Source organism: Bos indicus x Bos taurus, chromosome X (assembly GCF_003369695.1).
Source record: "Bos indicus x Bos taurus breed Angus x Brahman F1 hybrid chromosome X, Bos_hybrid_MaternalHap_v2.0, whole genome shotgun sequence".
Lineage (NCBI taxonomy): Eukaryota > Metazoa > Chordata > Mammalia > Artiodactyla > Bovidae > Bos > Bos indicus x Bos taurus.
The window spans coordinates 128,128,501-128,145,793 of NC_040105.1; the positions used below are offsets into that span (position 1 = coordinate 128,128,501).

The following is a 17,293-nucleotide window of genomic DNA, read 5'->3' on the forward strand; positions in this document are numbered from 1 at the left end:
TGCCTGCAATGTGGAAGACCTGGGTTTGATCCCTGGATTGGGAAGATCCCCTGGAGAAGGGAAAGGCTACCCACTCCAGTATTCTGGCCTGGAGATTTCCATGGACTATACCGTATAGTCCATGGGGTCGCAAAGAGTCGGACATGACTGAGTGACTTTCACTTCCACTTTGATAGACTTGACGCACTAAATTGACCCCGGGATCAGATAATTCTATATTTATATAAAGCTAAACACTTCAGAACATTTATACTTTCAGGAGACACATGGTTCCTATTTTCCAGGTAACAAAATTGAGGATAGAGTTGTCTTCCATTCACATTCTGATGAGGAAGACCTTGGTCCAGGAGGTGCTTTTTCACGTTAACCTTTTCTTTCAAGAAGCACAGAAAGTGTTTGGTGTCTAACCGAAGAAGCACTCATGAGTGATTTACAGGAGCGCTTTGTTGATTCAATCTAGTTATTTGATGCTGTCTCATTTTCTTTTCCTAAACAACTTGTGCATGAGTGTGTCTGGGAGGATTGGATAGAAAAGAACATGCATATCAAGGTTTTATTGCCTGGAGGCTTATGAATCAGCACCTTCATTTTACTGAGTTTCTTTTTGCCTCAAGTGCCAGATTTTCTCCATCTTTCTTCGACAATGGCAAGTAGTTGGTAGGTGCATTACATAATTTTCATAGTGAGCACTGCTGTTGTTGATTACGAGAAGGCTTTGAGAAAGGGTTCTAATGAGACAGGATTGTTGATTCTCCCTGGGTTTTGACTTTCTAAGAAAGTCACTTATTCATAAATTGTCCCCCACTTGGCGCTATGTACCACCCTGAGAACTTTTCTCCCCTGAAACCCCTCACCCCCAAGAGAGAGTGGGAATGACTTGAGTGGAGCAGGGAAGCTAAGTGGGTCCTTCAGCATGGCCCTCTGTGAAGTCCGTGGAGGCTTGGTGAGAGCTTGAGTCCTTAGTTTTTGATATTTTTTCAAATTATGCATGTAATTTTCTGAGATGGAAAAGTGTGTGTAGTATTTAGATGTGCCTAATGCAAAAAAAAGCAATACAGAAATATCTAGAGAGTAAAAAGTGAAAATAGAAAAGTTCCAAGTCCCCCTTTGTCCATCTCCCTCTGTCTGACTGGCTATGCTGACTGGAAATACGGTAGTTTGATGTGTGTGTCCTTCCTCAACCATTTCCTGTGCCTTTGTGTATGTACATACACACTCACTGCTGCTGCTGCTACTAAGTCACTTCAGTCGTGTCCGACTCTGTGCGACCCCATAGACGGCAGCCCATCAGGCTCCCCCGTCCCTGGGATTCTCCAGGCAAGAACATTGGAGTGGGTTGCCATTTCCTTCTCCAATGCATGCGAGTGAAAAGTGAAAGTGGAGTTGTTCAGTCGTGCCCGACTCCTAGCGACCCCATGGACTGCAGCCCACCAGGCTCCTCTGTCCCTGGGATTCTCCAGGCAAGAACACTGGAGTGGGTTGCCATTTCCTTCTCCAATGCATGACAGTGAAAAGTGAAAGTGGAGTTGTTCAGTCATGCCCGACTCCTAGCGACCCCATGGACTGCAGCCCACCAGGCTCCTCCGCCCATGGGATTTCCCAGGCAAGAGTACTGGAGTGGGGTGCCATTGCCTTCTCCGATACACACACTCACTAGTCACTCTCAATTTTTTCCCTATGTAAATGTGACCGTGCCATATGTGCTGTTTTACAATATAATTTTTCACTTCATATATCTTACAAAGTCTTTCGAAATAAGTACTGAAAGGTTTTGTCCTTTTTAAAAATGATTGTGTAATGTTCCTATCTATCTCCTCTCCTGTTGGCACCTGGGTTTGTTATTTGCTTTTTTACTCTGACACACAGTGTCGAAGGGAATATGTTTAGTCATATCTTTTCATGCACTTGAAAACTTATACCTGGAGCAGAAGCTGTCTAGGCTATCCCTAGAAGGAGGACTTTGGGTCCAAGGAAACATTTCCAGAGGCAACGGGCCAGTTTTACATTCGGTGTTACCTCCCAACGTGCAGAGAGAGCCAGCATTTTCCATGTCACTGGGGAAGCACCTAACTGCTCCAGAGATCTGACCCTGAGCAATCTGTCTAGGAGTCTGTCCTTTTTTCAGTGACCCAGAAGTCAAGGAACAGCAAGGACAGCTTAACACGGCCGAGCCCTGTTAAGTTGTCTCAAGTAGAAGATGGTCTTCTAAATCCTGCTGTCATACTATAGGCTGGAATTTTGAGGGCAATTTTTGGTTAAATGCCTCAAAAACTTTCTTTCTCTGTTTCTGTTAGCCAGTCAGCAACCATTCAGGAGCATCTACTGTATGCCATGTGCTGCAGTGCATTTTCAGACACACACATGGGATTATGCAGCTGTACTCCTCAAAAACGTGGTCTTGTCTGCTTATGGATATGCTCTCCATTATTTTTTATGTCTTAATTAAGGGCTCATAGAAGAGATGCTTTGACTTAGATGGACTTTCAGTAGCATTTCACAAATAATATTCTTAAAGTGGGTTAGTTGTTTGTTTGTTTTTTTTTGGTCCCTTTTCATATAAATCACTCTGTCTATAGAAAAACATCAAACTGTTTTCACAGAAGGCAGGGAAATAAGTTGTTTACACATCACCATTTGACTCTCTTTACCCTCATCCTCATTACAAACATCTCAGCCACCCAAGTGAAGTTAGTTTAAACCTCCAAGCTATCCATGCAAACAAGACCCCTACCGCTAAGGAGTTTGGAGCAAGAAAGCATGGGGGTTGTCTGCTATTTTTGTAGTCTCTCTTCTGGGTTCAGAATATTTTTTCCTGTGTTAATTCACTACCAAGAGGTTTGGTTTTAGTTCTGTGTCCTTTTTCAGTTCTATAAATTAAGGAAGGTGGTTCCATAATGTCACAGTATCTCAGAGTTGACAGGGAGCATTAGAGGTCCATCAAATGCAGCCTTCCTGCCTTCATGTGACTCCTCTGTACAATGTATTCTGAGCCAGTGATCATTTGGTTTTGGAGTGAAAACCTCCTCTGATGAAGGAATCCTACCCTTTAAGAAGCAGCCCATTTGATTTTTGTTCAGCTTTAATTGCTAGTTTTTATGTTAGTTTGGGCCAAAGTCAATCTCCTAGTAACTCTTTTGCCATACTGGTCACTCTCATGTGGATAAGCTTCTATTTGGTGATTAGTCCCCTAAACTCTTTTGCCATACTGGTCACTCTCATGTGGATAAGCTTCTATTTGGTGATTAGTCCCCTCAGAATTGCCCAGTACTGAGCACAGAGTAGCCTTCACCTCCTATAGTCTACATATGATTCTTTTATTGAGGCAGCCAGCCTAAGACACTATTGAGTCAAGAAGTGTTGATCTTAAAGTCAAGCAAAATTCTCCAAATTGATGTCACCAGCCTTCATCCCATGTTTGGGGTGTTGGTCTTATATGATAATAATATCTTGTCAAATTTCAGCTAAAACTGTAGCCTGTTGAGATCACTAGGATTTCAAAATGAGTTAACTGTGCCTTCCAGCTTCATGCAGTTTGTAAATTTGATCAGTGTACCATTACGCCATCATACTAGCCATTGATAAAAATGCTGAGCAGAGCAGATCACGTAGGTTCCCCATCAGAAATTTCCTTTTGGATTGACATTAGTCTATTAACTGGCACCTTTGGATACAGCCATTAAAGCAGCGAAGGAACCAGCTAGCAGTATTCTTTCCAATCTCTAATAGTCTGTCTTGGACGTGATGGTTCACTTTGTTCTCAACCCTCTTGAAATCCAGAAGCAGTATATCCACTGTTTTCCCTTAGTTTTCAGTCCAATACTCCCATCATAAAAGGAAATGAGGTTACTGGCGTGACTTGTTCTTATAAAACTATGCCAGCTTCTTGTGATAACTTATTTCTTTGCTCACAAATCTGCTTGATGCTGTGTTCTGAAATCCTGCTTGAGACTGATGTTAGACTGATGAGATTATTATCTGTGACTGCCACCTACTTTTCCCCTTTAAGGAATATGGGAACCAGAGGGGCTTTGTTTTCTGGTTCCCCCTCACCAGTGTTTCCCAAATACTCCTTTCTTTGTCACCTTTTCCTATGCTGGGCTGACTCTCCTTCCCATCCCATCAGAACACTGCCCTCAGTTTTCCTAGGTGACACCTATTTAGTATGCTAATGGGTGCTAATGGACTAAAATGTATTCAACAATGAGTAATCTGTTTGCTTTCTGAGCAGGGCCTAAATCCCAACATGTGATTAGGATGGTGGTAATTTTGGGCATCATGGCGGTTATTAATGTAGTGTGGGAGGCTAAAACCTTTTGTTTCCTCTCAAATAGGTGACTGCCATTTAAACTCCATGTATGGCTTTCTGCCAATTGTGTTGGGGGCAATTTGAAGCGAAATTGATTGGCTAATTGCTTGTGGTCATCCGGCTTTTCAGCTGCCCGTGTAGCATCCCTGGAGGTAATTAGCACTTCCAGAATTGGGGGTGATTTGGAGTTATTCATGGTCATGGCTTCTGTTGTGGGAGCCAGGGCAGCAGTAGCTTAGTTATGAGTGAATCAGTTTTACTTTAAAATGATTACTGAGGATTGATGAGTTTCTTTAACAATTAAAAAAAAAATCCATTATGGAGGAGTTTGATATACAATTGCCTCCTAGAGTCATTTAAAGTGGCCAGTTGGGTTCTATATATTGTGTGATAAACTCATTGGTAGGAAATAGCTTCAAAAATGTTGAGCATTTTCCAAAAGCGACTGGAATTTCAATTGCAGCCCTATAACAGCACACATAGTGGAATATTTTTCAGCCAGTGTTATGCTAAACAGTATAGAATATATTTTTCATTAAGAATGTCTTCATATGTAAATGTCATGTAAAAACCACCGATATCTGTGATCCCCAAATTTAGAATCATCAGCACTTCAAGGTGATTGCTCTCTTTTAAAAACAATGTTCCTGGGTAATTTACAAGGACAGTGAATACCCAAGGAGAGCATCTTGGGATTCTGCCATTTCCCTCCAAAACCTGGCATTTGTCAGTGTCAGTCAGCATTGAAATTCTACCTGTGGCAGTAGAGGAAAGCCCAGAGTCATCTGCTTAGTTTGATTGTTCCTTTTTCATAATTAAATGGGAACCAATGTTATCATCTTTGGAAGATCCAGCTTGAGGGTGATATGCTTTTGCAATGCAAAGAAACAGTGGGTTTGTGTCAGTGCTGAGGCTAGGGCTGAGAAGCCTTGGCCCAACCAGCTGTTATGTTCCAGTTGTTCCCAGGCTCTTCAGTGTGGTCGCCTAGTCCCTTGACCTGCTGGTTGCAGTGTACAGCCCTCCTCTTAGGAATTCTTCTAGTTTTCTCCATTTCTAGCTTGGATTCCCAGCCTTGACTGATGCTGGAATTCAGGGAAGGCTAGAAGGAAAAGGCAATAATTCCTTTCTTTTGTCTACCCAATGATCACAGAAGCCCTACCCTGTATTTTAGGATGAGGTTATAAGAGAGGATGTGACTTAGACTATTTTCTCTTTCTTTTTTTTTTTTTCTGCAAAAAGCTTTATTGTTTCCATTTGGTCCAAGGCTTGAGAGAGGGCTCCAGGGTGTTAAAAAGCTGCCTAATGGCTGCAGAGGGGGGCTTCAGGCAGTCCTGATGTCAGGTGGGTTCTTCAATGGCCACCGGTCTCCAGAAGCTCCTAGTCGTGCTTGAGGGTGAGCCTTTCGAAGAGATACTCGTCCAACCCAGCCTGGGGACAAGCCAGCCTGCGGAGGTTGGTCAGGTGGTCACCCATCTTCTTGATGAGTTTCACTTCCTCATCTAGGAAGTGCTTCTCCAGGAAGTCACAGATGTGGGGGTCTCCGCGGGCACAAGCCAGGCCATGCAGATCCAACAGGGCTTGATTCAGGTTCTTCTCTATGAGAAGGGCGGCTTCCATAGAGTCCTGTTTTTTTTTTTTTTTTTTCAGGTTTTAAAACTTTTTATTTGCGTATTAAAAAAATTGTGCATTCCAATAATTTAAATCATTTGAACAATAAAAAAAATGGCACTCCAATTAAACTGCATTTTACAGTCCGCAGAACACCTTGGACCAGCTTTTTACTCTAGATTTCACTGTCATCCCACCCAGCTTCCTCCTTCACCAACATGCAAGTTCTTTAACTTCCCTGCCAGCCACACAGGCAGATGGGAGAGGCAGGCGCGGCCTACGTTGTCAGTAGTTCTCCATTCTTTGATGTGAAAAGGGGTAGCACAGTCATTTAAACTCGATCCAACCTCTTTGCATCTTACAAAGTTAAACAGCTAAAAGAAGTAAAATAAGAAGGCAATGCTTGTGGAATGTACAGTGCATACTGGCGGTGCACGCTTCATTATGACTCGCCTACTTGCTTCTCCTCTTCAATCATTTCTTTCGAAGGCAGTGGATTTTTCTCTTGCGTTTCCATTTTCTTCAATTTCGACTTATCGAACTTCTTAATCTCAGCCATATCGGGTTTGTCAGACATGGTTGCAGAGGGTGCGAAGCGAACTGCGAGCGAGTGAAGTCGGGTCTGCGCTGTGGCCGCCGCCGAGTGCCCGCGTCCTGGGTTTTACCCAACTCATCTTGAGATGGCTTCTGCACGTCCAGGAAGAGGGCGCGGCCGCCATGTTGGTTTTGCAGTTTCAAGAGACGCTCCGCGCCCTCACGCTTCTCCTTGGCCAGTTCGCGAAAAAAGTGACCGACACCCTCCAGGGCCACATCGTCGCGGTCGAAATAGAAGCCCAGAGAGAGGTAGGTGTAGGAGGCCCGCAGTTGCATGTTAACCAGGCGGTTGACGGCAGCCTCTACCTCGGTAGAATAATTCTGATGAATCTGGGAGCTCATGATTGGTTGGTAATAAGGAGTTAAAAAATGTTGGCTGGTCCGTGATCACAGACAGCTGAGTGGCTGACTCCGGAGGTTGCGACTGGAAAAAAGGTTGGAGGGTGGTCAGAGGCTGGAGCAAGGGGCGTCCCTGGGTCTGTTCCATCCAAGCACTGTTGAAGCAAGAGACAGATCCACGGGCCGCCGAGCGCACTTCCGACTATTTTCTTTTACATTCTTGTTTTAAAACATCTCACAAACAAGGAATCAGTGCCTGACATCTACTGTGTTCCATCTCTGATCACAGCTTCCAGCCTGCTTTCTCTACTTCCTGTTTTCAGCAAGTTTGATTTTTACTTTCACTTGCTTATCTATTCTCAGCCTGTCTTCTCTCCCTAACTAAATTGGTCAGATTTTGTTTCCTAAAAGGAGATTACATTGCTCTTTGCTGGAAAAGACAGTCACTGGCATGGTGGGAGTAGGGGTGTGTGTGTGTGTGTGTGTGTGTGTGTGTGTGTGTGTGTGTGTTGGCAAGGGGTGCTGTGACAGGGTGTGTAAGGCTGCTTTGCTAAAGTCTGTTTTTAATCCTAATGACTCTCTTAGTTCTAAGACTGAGTTCAAATCCTAGTTCTGCCTCTTTGTGATCTTGGGAGTTGTTTCCTTAGTGCTTCAGTTTCCCCATCTTTAACATGCGTGGTAGAAGTCTCTATCTCATACAGTTCTAGTGTGGACCAAGTGAATAAACTCATGTAAGCTTACATTGATGGTTTCTAAAAAGGTCAGAGGAAAAGGTGGGAAGAGGGTAATGGTGGTGATACGTTTGTAGTCACCCCCCTTCACTCTCATCAACAGACGGCACTAGGAAAAGTCACTGGTTTCTCCTGAGGATTCCCTGTTTGACCTAGAGGAAATTGCATAACCCATCTATCCCCAAACTGTTTCTGTCCCGAGTACAAGCTAGATCTTCTGCCGGGGGATCAATCAAAGAGCTGTCTTTGGCAGGGGGAAGTGTCATGAGAATAAACAGCTGCTCTCTCCGCCCCACAACCCCTCCTGCTGCTAAATGACTCTAGGGAAGAGGAAACCAGTCATCAAAGGCTTCTGCCACCTGTGCACAGCTGGTAGTTCCTGAGGTCACTTGGTAGTGACTGGAGGAGTTTAGAAAGTATCCACGGAGCTAAGTCACTGATATATCCCTTTCCCTAAGGCTCAAGGACTTGCTTTCTTCTCTGTCCTTCATTCCCAGAGTGGGGAAGCTCCTTTGTAAGCTGGAACACACTAGGCTGAGATTGCCCTAGGTCTTCCCTAGCGCTGTTTTGTGAATAGCATCCTTTGAGTGATTCTCAGTGTGAAGAAAAGGAGCAGGACTAGGCTTTCTTGTCCTTCTTCTTCAGCCAGAAGAAGAATCTTCAGGAAGATTAGGAAGTCATTTCCTTTGAGCTACTTGCTGCCAAGTGTCAACTCTCCCGGGAAATCCAGGCTGCTTCAGCTAGACTTCCCTTTTCCTGTCTCCAAGGTTGCCAAGCCAACTGGCAGAGTGCAGGGCCTAAAGGTACAGCTAGGCCTGTGTTCCAGAGGGGGCAGAGTGGCTGACAGAGCAAAGGACACCAGAGGCCCCTCATCGTTGGGGACAGGCAGGACGGTCCCCAACCAGGCAGATCCAGAAAGCTTTAACAGAACATGACTGAGACACACTACAGAGGGGTCAACTTGGTTGGTATAGATACAGCACATCTGAGCAGCTAAGGCCAAGGTTTAGTAAAAGGGGAAGGAAGGCACATGGCCACAAATATCAAATCTGAACCACTGCTGGGTCAGAGTTCTATTCAAGGTTGGAATAGTCAGGGTTTAAGAACTAGAACTGGAATAATTCGGCTCCATCGTTTATTGAGAGTTTCTCAAGGAGGAACAATAACAATCAAGAGCATGGATTTAGAGTAACAGAGGAACTGGGGTTAGAATCACTGTTCTGCCATCTATTAACTAATAGACTTTTTGTGGAGTTACTCAGCCTCTCTGCACCACTCTGAAACAGCACACATGATGCTAAAAAGGATTTTATGTATAGATACTAAAGAAATGTTTGGTAAGTGAATCATTTTTATCCAGAGGTTATTTCTGGCAAGATTGAGTTATTGATGGTAGCTCCCAACCTTAAAGTTCTACTGCAGTCAGTTTAGTACTTGTTCTGTGTCTGAGATGGTGCTGCCCTAGTGTCCAGCCACCTGGGGCCTGATCATTAGGGGAATGTGAAACCAGTTAACAGGGACCCAGGGACCACGGGAGGGGGGAAACACAAAGTTCTCTGGGAAGAATTCTGAAATAAATTCATGTGCAAATCAGGAAAACAGATTATTTTGACTTATTTTAAAATGATCTTTTTTATACCTTCATGGCTCTTCAATAGAAATGGCTTAAGCGAAAAGAAAACTTAATTAAATGAATAGGCAATTTATGAGTCTTGGGTGAGGCACAAATTTGAATTCTCTTGTTAAAATTGAGTGACCAAGTAAATGCAATGTGGTATCTTGAATTAGAGCTTGGAACAGATAAAAGACATTAGTGGAAAACCTGGGGAAATCTGAATAAAGGCTGTGTGTGGTCAATAGCATTGTACCAATGTCAACATTTTAATTTTGACAAATGGCCCATGGTTATTTAAGATGTTACTATTAGGGGAAACCAAGTGAAACTAGCTTTGTAACTCTACTGTAAATCTAAAATTATTGCAAAATAAATCAAGTGGTTAAACTCTCTTACTTTCAATGGTGATAAGCTCTGCTTTTCAAAAAAAATTGAAATGTAATTGAATTACAATGGTATATAAATTTCAGGTGTACAGCATAATGATTCAGTATTTTTACAAATTATACTCTGTTAACTGTTATTACAAGATAATGGCTATAATTCCCTGTGCTATATGATATTTGCTTGTTGCTTATCTATTTTATATGTAGTAGTTTGTATCTCATAGCCCTAATTTGCCCCATCCCCTCCATCTCCCCAGTGGTAACCAGTAAGTAGTTTGTTATCTAGATCTGTGCATCTGTTTCTCTTTTGTATATACATTCATTTGTACTATATTTTAGGTACTACATATAAGTGATATCATATAGTATTTGTCTTTCATTGTCTGACATTTCAGTAAGCACAACATTCTCTAGTTTCATCCCCATCTCTGCTTTTTTTTTTTTTCCCCCCCACGCACTTTGTTTGAAGATGTTTTTGAAATTACATGGGATTGGGATGGGGGCACTCGGATACTTGCTTCTACTACATAGAGTTTTGAACTCTGCCCTTTTCCTTAACAATATATACATGCACTTTCACATGCCATTAGAAGTTCATGGTAAGTGTGATTGTTCATATGCATAATGTATGTAAGCACCCCCTTACTGATGTACGTTTAGGGTGTTTCCAATTTCGTGCTGCCGTGAACATTTGTGTACATATAACTTGGTGCTGATTTCTGATGTTTCCTTGGGCTAGAGACATAAGGAAACTGCACCAAAGAATATAAACTTTTAGGAAGATCTAGATACTTAATACCGTATCACTTTCCAGAAGTTTTATCAATCTATACACCCAGGAGCAGTGTGCAAGTGCCCGTCTCACTACCTCCTAATCAACATTGAGTCTTACTATTAAGAACAAGCATCTTTTCTGCATGCACTTGCTTTAACTTGGCTCCCTGCTTAGAATCCGAGTGTCAACCTATGGTTTAAGAATGACCAGACTTGGCCCCTGCCCCACTCATCCTTTTACCATTTTTGTATGTAATTCCTTAACATGGTAGCTAACTGGGACATGATCTTTTAAAAGACAATATCGTATTGACAAGTAACTGGAGATTCTCTTTCTTTTTAACCTTGTTTCCGGGAATATTGTGAAATTCACAGACAAACCTTTTGATTCTTGTTGATATTTACATGCACACACACACTTTAATACCACTGAATGGAAGGGGTGGGGAAAACAAAAAGTTGTCCCTTAGGGAGTCACTACATACCTGGGATTTGGAGAATACCAATTTGACATGGCCTGGGTTTGCTAAATGCACCATTGCCTAGCACTCTACGCTCCTCACATATAGTAAGCAGCTTCTCAATAAGCAGGACTAATGACTACATTCTGCCTGTTTAACCTGCAGAAGTAGAATGGAGGCAGAAGGCGTAGAATGTTCTTGGTGGTGGCAGTGTCACTTCTCCTATCTTGCTGTGTTGGGTCGCAGTTGAGCTCAGGGCCTTCCTTTGACACCAGTCATTCAGGAGGAGTGCACCCTAGCCTGCAAGCCAGCCTCCTATTCTGCTGTAGGGACTGCTCTCAGAAAACCAGCTGCCATTGCTGGGGAAGTAGTTCTTTCCGCTTCTGTCACCCTTCACAGCCTTAGCTCCTCTTGTATTTATAAGACTGTTTTAATAGTCTTGTCTTGTAATTACATCTGGAGACAGGAGACAGCATCTTTTGATAGTTCAAGTCCTAACGCATTTAAATTGCCCTCCTAATGCTGTAAAAGAGTCAAATTATATATTCTGGTTTGCACTAGACAGCAATAAATGTCAAGGTGCCATCCCCTCTGGTCTTTAACTCCTTGATGCTGTCTGTTTTCGTGCACCTCGCACTGACCGTACACTAGTGTTTTCCCATCTCCAGGCTCGAAAGGATCAAGTTGGGGAGATAAATTTCACTATTCAAAATATATTAAAAGGCAGAGGAAGTTTGTAAACATTGCTTTGGAAAGCTAAGCAAAGCAATAAAGTCAAGGACAGGAACCTGATTCAGTAAAGGAAACATTTCACAAGATTGTCATCTACTTTATTTTTAAAGCCGCAATAAGATGTAACGATAAAAAGGCCAATGATGCATTTCAGCCAAGTGATATGAACTCTTGCTAAACCAATTAAACTGTCAGTATACTATGGTTTCACATTTTCTATAACATACTAGGTCACCTTAGGACACTTAGTCACTTATGACTTCTTACCACTGATGCAAAATCAATTTGGCAATTTATAATCTTACATTTCATTATGAAAGTATATTATTCTGTAAGAAAGCTGCTGGAAAAATAAGAGGCTTCTGAAGCCCATTCATTCCTCTCCTGTTCAGGTGATGTCATAAAAGAATAAAATCAATCATATTATCTGATGTTTTGAGACTTCTAGTAGTTTTTGATTTATATGGTTTTTAAAGAAGATGTACCGAGTATACAATTCTAACCCAGGATGCAATTCTGAATGTTAGATAAAATTGCAGACATTAAAAAGTGAGAATTTTTACTGAAGAGCTCATTTTTCATCTACCTCTTTAAAATGTTCGAGTGTATGGATTGAAAGAACCCTTTTGCTTAAGTATCTATATGCCAGAGGGCGGGCTTTTTTGTGTTCCTGTATTTGGAGTTCCTGCTCTTCTCAAAGAGATGGCACAGATGGTTATTCATATTTAATACCATCACATTTCTCAGTTTATTTTTTGGAAATTGTAAGTTACAGAATGATACACCAGCTTATTTGAGAGAGAGGTGGAAAAAAGAAAGAGGAAGAGTTGGAGGCTTATTATTATTATAACTCTCATTTGGAAATGCCTTCCTTTTTTCTCTGTAGGACAAACATGTCACCGCTTTTGGAAAAAACCAGTGGCAGTAATAAAGTGCACATGACAGATCCTTAGTTTTAGGTGCTCATTAGCACAGAAGCAGACAGAACTGTTCTCATAAGATCATATGGCTAACAAGAGCATAATTAACATTGACTGTACATATAGCCCTTTTCTTTTGTTATGAAGTCAACAAGAGTTTCCTTTAACCTTCCCTTATGACTATTAACCACACTTGTTAATACATCTCCCCGTTCCCAAAGCTCAAATCAGATGTGTGCCTCTGGCAATTACAGCTGCAGTAACACTGGATCATTTAAATATGAGATTTAAACCTGAGATTCTCTTCTTTTTTGGTTTAAGTCAGGGTTACAGGGTAGGTAGGGGCGACAAACTGCATTAATTTTGATTCTGCTTGTGATCAAGCATCTCATGATACAAGGACTGTGTGGTACTCAGCTATTTGTCTACTCCCATTGTCTCAGGTATTTCCACTCTCATTGGCATCTCTCCTGTTTGCGTATACTTTTTTACATTCCAGTCTGAACACAGAAGGACACATTGAGTGAGAAGAGAAACACAGAGTAGAAATTGAATAATTATAATGAGAGTCACTTTGCACTTTGTATCTTGCTGAGAAAGGTATTGGAACTAGGTTTAACTGACTTTCCGTTTACCAGGTATAGGAAGAGACACTTCCACCTGCACTGTCTCATTTCAACTCACAACAACCCTGTGAGGTAGACAGGATATTCCATACTTTAGAGATGAGGGCTGTGGTTCCAGGAGATTAAGCAGTTTGCCAGGGGCATAATGTTAGGAACAGGTTGAGTTTAGTTTCCAGTTCTAATTCCAGTATTCTATGGGCTCCATCATGGTTATTTATTATTGTTGATATAATTAAGTCTTGACAAGCCAGAATACATAGGGAATGGTAGCACACACCATAATAGGGGTTTAGAATATGAATGAATGTACAATTTTGGCTTTTTTAAAAGAATAATTTATTGGTATGATACCTGTTAACGTTAGAAAATGCAGCAATATAGGTAAGATAGTGAAGCAAACAATTTACTTGTGATACTAAGACCTATTAACAGTTTGGCTAGTAGACTTTTCTTTTTTAGATCTTTAAATTATATGTATACATTACAAGGGATGGTTAGAAAACATCACAGACTCAGTGGACATGAATTTCAGCAAACTCCAGGAGATAGTGGAAGGCAGAGGAGCCTGCCTGGTGTGCTGCAGTCCGTGGGGTCACAGAGAGTCGGACATAACTTAGCGACTAAACAAAAACAAACATACATACCGTTTTATACCCTGCTTTTTAAAAAATGTAACTATTTTCAGAACATGTTCTTGTGTTATTACATAGATGTCAACATGATTTTAATGGCTATGCAGTACTCTACTGTCTGGGTATCCCATAAAATATTTAAGCAATTTATCTTGGATATATTAATGTGAACCAGTCCTCTGGTTTGATAATGTTCCTCTGATGTCACAAAATACATGGTAATGTGGTTTGTTAAAATGTTCAGAATATGTATTTTATTATTAGTTAGCTATGGTTAAATGTACATCATGTTGCATCTTTTTCGAGCTAGTGGTTGCCTTGGACATGGCCCCAAAGTCTAACTTTCAGAGCTTTTGCTTAGACATATGCAGGTAACACTAAAGCCAGTAACCCCTGACAAAGATGGCTGGAAGCTTGGGGGCTGAACATGAGGTGTAATTTAAGGGAAACAGAAACTCCTCCCTGAAATTCTCATTGGAAGAATCCTCTGGGTTGAGCTACAGAGGCCTATGGTGAAAAGTCAATTGTTTCTGTTGAATCAGTGTTGTGTCTGTTAAACTAGTTATGGTGAATCTATTCACTGGAATATTATGAAGCTGTTAACACTGATATTTCCAAAGAATATTTTATGATATATGTTAACACTTATAAAGAATGGGATATATAAAATTCCAGTTTGGTGGAAAAAACATATATACATATATACTGAAATATCTCAGGGCCTATTTTTGGATGGTGGGTGTAAAGTAAGGGAGTTAGAGAAGGCGAGGTTCAGAAAAAGAACAAGACTGGCACTTTACAGGAACAGATCACCTTTAATGAGGCAAGAAGGGGCAGCAGTCAGATTAGCGAGCTGCTGCGCTTATCCAAGAAAAGAGTAAGTATATATAGGCATGTATGTGGAAAGTTACTGTCTTAAGGGGGCCTGTTCTTCTCCAAGGTTGTTTGGAGTAGTTATCTCTTAAACGGCTGGGGTAAGGAATTTTGGAGATAGACCAGGGGCTGGACCAGCTGGGAGCTGGGCGTAATCAACTTTAATGTCCATTTTTTTCTTCGGGTGAGAGAGTTCTTTGTTTTGCATAGAATGGTGGGGAGGACCTGGAGGGGAGTTTTAACTCCAGGCTATTTTGAGCCATGTAACTTTCCTTCAGTGGGCATGATAGTTCATTTTTTTCTCCATATGTTTCTGAATTTAAAAAATATAAATTTTTTTAGTATTCACTATGTGCTAGGCACTGTACTAGTATCTCAGTCTTCACAACAACACTGAAGTTACTATGATTGTCTGTTTGGCTAAGACCACACAGATTGCTTGGGGACAGAGCCAGGATATGAACTTGGGGTCTTGTTGTTTAGTCGCTAAGTCATGTCTGACTCTTTCGTGACCCCATGGACTGTAACTTGCCAGGCTTCTCTGTCCATGGGATTTCCCAGGCAAGAATACTGGAGAGGGTTGTCATTTCCTTCTCTAGGGGATCTTTCCAACCCAGGGATCAAACCCATGTCTCCTGCATTGACAGGTAGATTCTTTACCACTGAGCCCAGGGAAGCCCAAGTTGGGGTCTGTTTATTTCCAAAACCCATATGACATCAGATAGAAAAGGGAGAAGATATATTTTTGATTTTTTCTTAACTGTTGAAAACCAAGCAGTCAAAGCAGTACTGGGACAAGAAAATACAAGTCCATGGCCAGACGATAGGGCATTTATGCTGGTGAATCCTGGGAGGTCCTTTGGCAACAGGGGTTAGCCTAAGGACTCTGCATCCCTGGGGTTAATAATATCTAACGTCACAGAGCTATTGTGAGGATTAAATGAGGCAATGCATGTAAAGGGCACATGGTGCATGCTTGCTCAATAATGGTAGCTAGTAGTATTATTTCTCTTATTTAGGACCTTGCTTGTTACAGGGATTAGAGACTCCAAGAAGCCTGAGGTAGGACATGTTTACCTAGGGAATCCTGTCACATCTCAATAGTCCTCAAACATTCCTGACCAGTTGAAATACCTTTTATTTGAAACTTTCAAATAAATAAGTCCTAATCAGCTTTGTGGACCCTACCAGCTTTTCCCGAAAACTACTCTGCTTTTTGGGGACTTATTTATTTACTCAATGAAAATAGGGACTTTGTGTAACACAAGGGAAGCAGGAAGTGATTGGTTTGGAGTTAATAGGCAAGCCTTTTCTTTTCCCTTTAACCTGAGGAGGCTTGATTGGGTTATGCTCCTTAAGAGTCTGGGAGCGTCTGGGAATTTGGAGAACAAAAGCTCTGCAGGGAGGCCACCTAAGAGAGAAGGCTCTTCACAAATCTTTGTACATTCTTAAATTTTTCATTCTGTTTTTCTCCTCTCTCAGTTCCTAGAATTGAGTGGCATTATCTTGAAGCCATGGAGATTTAAGAAACAACCAAGGTTGGCCTCTCTTTGTTGAGCTTATGAAAGCCATATTTAGTTTTAGTAGGAATGTGTTTTTCCCTTGGGAGGCCCCTCTATACCTGCAGCCATCAGAAATTCCATATTAAAATCCCACATTTAAGTCTTTACAGCTAAAGTCTGTTCTTGCGTGTCTGGACCAAGTCCAGCTGTCAGACTGCAATATTATTGACTTTCTCTTCTCAAGTGAGTGCTTTATATCTGCTGGCTCCATTTCTTTACCACTCGTTCTGAAACACCTTGTAATCTGGCTTCTGCTGCTGCCTCTTTAGTAAAATTGCTCCCCTGCAGGTTACCAATGACGGACTTTTTACTGAATTCACTGGGGCTTATTTTTCTTTCTCCCCCTTGAATGTTTTCCTTTCCTTGGCTTGTGGCAGTACATGTATCTGTTTCCCTCCCACCCCTCTGAGCATTCCTTCTCTCCTTTTTGATGACAAATCTTCCTCTTCCATTCAAATGTGACTATTCTCGAAAGGGGATGTCTTTAGTGCTCCCTTCCCCCTCTACTCTTTACTCATTTTCATGGCTTCAACTGCTATCTCAATATCATTAATTCTCCAGTTCTCACTTCTTACCGATGCCCCAGTCCTAGAGATCTTAGGGACTAATAATAAAGCTTTCTTTTGTTGTTGTTGTTCAGTTGCTCAGTCGAGGTTGACTCTTTGCGACGCCATGGACTGCAGCACTTCAGGCTTCCCTGTCCTTCACCATTTCCCGGAGCTTGCTCAAACTCATGTCCATTGAGTCAGTGATGCCATCCAACCATCTCACCCTCTGTCGTCCCCGTCTCCTCCTGCCTTCAATCTTTCCCATCATCAGGGTCTTTTCCAATGTGTCAGTTCTTCACATCAGGTGGCCAAAGTATTGGAGCTTCAGCATCAGTCCTTCCAATGAATATTCAGGGTTGATTCTCTTTAGAATTGACTGGTTTGATCTCCTTGCAGTCTAAGGGACTCTGAAGAGTCTTCTCCAACACCACACTTCAAAAGCATCAATTCTTTGGCACTCAGTCTTCTTTATGGTCCAACACTCATATCCATACATGACTACCACAAAAACCATAGCTTTGACTAGACGGACCTTTGTTGGCAAAGTAATGTCTCTGCTTTTTAATACACTGTCTAGCTTTTTGTC

General features: G+C 41.7%; 2 protein-coding genes and 1 pseudogene across 2 annotated transcripts in view; 1 reads left to right on the plus strand and 2 right to left on the minus strand.

Moving 5' to 3' along the window:
* The window catches only part of GPC3 (glypican 3), a 463,539-nt gene that overhangs the window by 52,971 nt on the left and 393,275 nt on the right, over positions 1-17,293 (plus strand). The gene's annotated exons all lie outside the window — the stretch shown is intronic.
* On the minus strand, positions 5,645-7,054 carry LOC113887195 (ferritin light chain-like). The gene is made up of 2 exons (XM_027534193.1): positions 6,566-7,054; positions 5,645-5,929 (listed from the first exon to the last, which is right to left on the minus strand). The coding sequence occupies exons 1-2, from the start codon at positions 6,848-6,850 to the stop codon at positions 5,684-5,686; spliced, it is 531 nt and encodes a 176-aa protein (XP_027389994.1). The 5' UTR covers positions 6,851-7,054; the 3' UTR covers positions 5,645-5,683.
* On the minus strand, positions 6,148-6,560 carry LOC113887492 (annotated as a pseudogene).

Coding starts and splice junctions, on each gene's coding strand:
- LOC113887195 (XM_027534193.1), bottom strand. CDS start 6,850: ATGAGCTCCCAGATTCATCAGAATTATTCTACCGAGGTAGAGGCTGCC. Junction 5,930..6,565: donor AGTTGGGTAAAACCCAGGAC/GCGGGCACTCGG, acceptor AAAAAAAAACAG/GACTCTATGGAAGCCGCCCT.